The following is a 4,829-nucleotide window of genomic DNA, read 5'->3' on the forward strand; positions in this document are numbered from 1 at the left end:
ATCATACTAATCATACTTACTCATACTACTATTACGAGTATAAATGCGAAAGTTTAGATGGATGGATGGATGTTTGTTAGAGTTTGTAATCTAAACGGCTGAACGGATTTCGATGAAATTCGGCATAGATGTAGCGTATGGTCTGAAAGTCACATAGGCTACTTTTTTTTAAATCCACGCTGACGGAGTCGCGGGTGAAAGCTAGTTTTATCGTATTTTTTTTAGAAAAGTGGGCAAACGAGAGACTCGAACAAAAAGGTATTCATCTATGCCCATAAACATCTATAACTCTAAAGAACTAGTAAATATTTTAATTGAAATTTGAAGATAAAATCCTAAGTGCAATAAATATAATAAAACAATAGGTAATTTCCCTAATTCCAGGCTAAATAAAGATTTATTACGCTGGCTATAAATGAAAACTTTATCAATACTTCGAAATCAATTTGCTATCTATTTTTCAAATAAAACGATACGATTGTTCATTGTTCTTGTGAAATATTCATGAGACAATATTCTTAGCAATTAATCTGCATTAAAGAAGTTACGAATATCCTTCATTTTAACTTTAAACTCGGCTGCCTTTGAAAATAAAATCATCCTCGCCCTGAGTGTGACCAGGGCATAGTCAACTATGTTTTAACAAAATGCATTGAAGTATAGGGAGCGTCGGTGGCTCAGTGGTTTAAGCACTTGAGTAATCTACAGACCTTGGGTTCGAATCCCGCCGTACCAATGTGATTTTCGATTTTTCGATTTTTCATATGTACATAATATACGCGACGTGCTTACGGAGAAGGAAAACATCGTGATGCAACCTACACATACCGGCGAAGAAATTCAAAGATATGTGTGAAGTCAACCAACCTGCACTAGGCTAGCGTGGTTGACTATGGCCTAGTCACCCTAACTCAGGGTAGGCTCCCAGCCCCTCAGGGGGGACGTCTAGTGAGCTGGTGATGATGATTGAAGTAACCTTTATTTATGTAAAATAATTACTAGAAAAAAATTGTGCTAGGTGTAAAATGGTAGAGAATATCAACATAAATATAAGCATGTTGCTGAGTTTTTGAATCTTTGTATAATTTTTAGAGCGCGCACACTTTTTGATTTCTATGAGATTATATGGAGATGGCCACACTACTTGATTTTTTGTTGTACAAAACAGTTGAATTAACGAAACAATAGAAAATCGCACAATTGTTACGATAGTAGTGTGCGCCGCTTTTGTTAAAGTCGCCGTTGCCAGCCATCTTTGGTCACACTCACGGATATTAGGTTCGCGATTGACAGATACGTCACGGAGGACATGATCTCTATAAAATACCTTTTTTAATTTACAACTATGTACCAAGATATGGAACCATCATTTTCAAAGTTATCGATATTTTTTTTATAATCTGCAGGCCCGGTGACACTTATCTTGGAACGTTTAACGTCAAAGATAAAAGGCATATGGGCAAAGATAAACACTCGTAAAATACTTTGTTTTTAAAACTATTGCTATCAATACTTTGCCTTGATTTTCTATTTGAAAAGGCTTATTGTTAATGCTTATCATAGAACTGGAGATAACTTCAAGTGCCGTTTAGAGTTAATTTGACGTAACATTTAATGCACGGTGGCACAATTTTGCGTATTTCCCCTACGATATTTTTCTGCTCAGAAAGATATGGAAGGCAGAAGTGAATTTGATGAGAAAACGTCAGAAGGAACGGAAGTAATCTTGGATTCAAAGTTTTTGAAAAGAAACAATATGTCGGTAAATAAAATATTTGTTTTCGACAAGACGTGATTTTGATACTTCAAGTTGATCCGATAAAAATCTTATCTAGGAATTATAATAAATTCTAAGAAATTCAACGTAATATTTTTGATATAATATGATTGTGAATTTTGTTAATTACGGTAATTTTAATGTGAATATTTTTAAGTTAAGTATTCACGTTGTTATAACTAACCTAGGAGAGTTTAAAACACTACTTAATTAGGGTGAACTGGCAACTAAGAAATTGCACATATTTAGTAAAAAAAAGTAATGTGTAAGTTGCGATGACCAGAATAAATAGACAGGCATAAAAGGACATTGTGCCCATTTTGTTTCCACCTTTTTGGCAGTAGTAGATTCGAATTAATAATAAAGATAGATTTGCTGCCAGTAATTTTAGAACCGCGTGTAAGCCCAAAAGCAAAAGCTGTCATTTTCAAACAATCTCCTATACATTTATATAGATCAGTGGTAAAAAAGAGATGAGAAATCCGCGGGAAACGTAATGACTTATAACGCGATATAGGTCCCTATTTATAGTATTAATGAAATATTGTATAAAAATGTATTATTAAATATATTTACTATAACTTTTTATACCATAAGGTTGCAAGCTAGCGAGCGGCCACCTGAATACGCCAAAATGGCGATGTGACCGCTGCCCATTGACATTCGCTATATCGGATGCGTTGCCTACCCTTAATCGACGAAGCAGGAGACGCACATAAAGAGGATTTTTCCACTTTAATGCGTCTCCTCTAGCGTCAAGTCCACGTCCCCTTCCCATCCTTTTCTTAAAAGAAAAAGGGTGGGAAAGAAAAGGGACTAAGGTTAGGCCTCCGGCACAATACACATCAATTGTAAATGTCAAAATGACATGACATTATATCAAACCATGGCAACCTTGCTTCCTTGATGTTGGCAACAACTTATGGTCTCTTTCCCGCATTAGGGTTTTTATCCAAAACATTTACCCCTAAGTTAAACTTATATGATGGTTTGCTGTTTTCACATGTATAACAATTGTTTGTATTCAAAATTAAAGTGTTTTAAAATACAAATTAGTGTTTTTCTTTAGCAATTATCCTTTTCTTCGAGAAAGGTCGAATAACCTGTGAATCATTTCCAATAAAAAAATTATTTAAAAAATAGAGTTATGAAATAACACGTAGACATTATAAAGAGATATGAATATAAAAAAAATTGTGATATTGCACCCGTTGCAAAAATAATCGTATGAACAAGAAAGACAAGATTGAAGATAAATTTTTTTATACATAGATTACTGATGTGTTATCAAATTTTCGGCCAATTAAATGCATATACAATTGTACACGCAGATTGACTGATAACGTAATTTCGTGTATTTATAAAACAGTAGTCTTGTAATTCATACGCAGTATTGTAATTAATGTTCAAAGTTACTGTGCGGATTGGAATATCTCCTAAACTTAGTGTGAGGCGTATAATGAGAGGTAAGTAATTGGTACATTTAACAGATTATTGTGGAAAAATAATAATGATCTACGACTACAATGTGATAAGTGATTGTTTTTAATACGAATAAATATTCATTCTTCGAAATTCGACTATAGTTCGTGATTTATTTTTTTAAAATGGTATATTCAAATTTTTCGATATTTATTCTGTCTTATTTGACGTTTATTTATTAACGAAGTTTACAAAGGCGTACAAATTTCGTGTTTTTTTTTTCTTAAAATATATTGTTTTAGTGCAATTAATTTTTCTTTTTTTTATTTGATATTTTGGTGTTCAGGTTTACTTATAAATAAATGATGGCATATATTTGTTTTCGAGTTATGACTGTAGCATTGTTTTATTTACGAATATTTTTATTTAATTAATTAAAAAATTAAATTGTATTATTTCTCTCAAATTCAATTGGAGATTTTTATAACTATTTATAAAATGATAATTATAGACGACGTATGCTTTACGAATTTTAAACATGGAAAGCTTTGGCTTGAAATTACTTTGTTTGAATAAAGCAATAAAACCTTTTGAATGTTAACGTTAAATATGTAATTTAGGCCCAGTCCCACCAAATAAATTGTCTGATAACAGTCCGACGTGTAAAATATGTAATGGGAGTATCGGCTTTTGTTCCCCTGTCTTATAGTGACGATATTTTTAAGCTATCTGAGTATTTATCAGCCAGTGGTGGGACAGGCCCTTAAACTACTTAAAATTTGAAATTTGAAATTAATTGTCTTTTTCAGGCGCCGGGATCATATTGATCTGCGCAATAACACTTACAAACGGATATGTAGTAGACATAAACAGGAATGGATGTCCGTTAGATTACTCCGTGGAACGGTTATTTGAGCACGAATATTGTAATAAATTTTATCAATGCACAATAGGAGAGTTAGTAGAACACACTTGCCCAGAAGATTTACTTTTCAACATTGAAAAAAACGAATGTGATTGGCCCCAAAATGTTATTTGCGGTAACAGGGTAATACCAGACAAAGACGACAGCAATCAAGATGTCGACACGGACGGTGACGAAAACAGTGGAAATTGCAATCCAAGCGAAGCTCCAAGCATTTGTGCTACCAAGGATTCTGATGGCATTTTAGTAGCTCATGAGAACTGCAATCAATTTTACAAATGTTCCGAAGGAGTTCCTGTTCCATTGAAGTGTTCGGCAAATCTATTATACAATCCTAATAAGGAAAGATGTGATTGGCCAGAAAATGTGAGTTGCGGTGACAGAGTAAAACCAGACTGTTCTAATGATGGCAATGAAGGACAAGTTGAAGATGAAGCTGGTGGAGATAAGGGAACTTGCAATTGTAACCCTGGAGAAGCAGCATCCATTTGTGCAGCACCAGATACTGATAGTATTTTGATAGCCCACGGAAACTGCAACAAATTCTATATTTGTGCTCACGGTAAACCCGTTGCAATGTCATGCCCTGCTGATCTATTATACGATCCTTATAGAGAACAATGTTGGTATCCTGAAGAGGTCGACTGTGGAGATAGAGTAATCCCCGAAGACAATGGAAATGGCGAAGGCGGCGGAGGCGGCGGC

The 4,829-nt window shown here is 34.2% G+C and overlaps 1 protein-coding gene across 1 annotated transcript in view; it reads left to right on the plus strand.

The window, feature by feature from the left end:
- Nucleotides 1-3,149: 3,149 nt before the first annotated feature.
- Nucleotides 3,150-4,829, plus strand: part of LOC106105055 (chondroitin proteoglycan 2-like) — a 6,082-nt gene continuing 4,402 nt past the window's right edge. The window contains exons 1-2 of the mRNA XM_013285279.1: nt 3,150-3,243; nt 4,009-4,827. Of these exons, the coding sequence (XP_013140733.1) occupies nt 3,180-3,243; nt 4,009-4,827 (883 nt within the window). The 5' untranslated portion in view covers nt 3,150-3,179. The remainder of the gene's footprint in view (nt 3,244-4,008; nt 4,828-4,829) is intronic.

This window comes from Papilio polytes, unplaced genomic scaffold, assembly GCF_000836215.1.
Source record: "Papilio polytes unplaced genomic scaffold, Ppol_1.0 DF823177.1, whole genome shotgun sequence".
Taxonomy (NCBI): Eukaryota; Metazoa; Arthropoda; class Insecta; order Lepidoptera; family Papilionidae; genus Papilio; species Papilio polytes.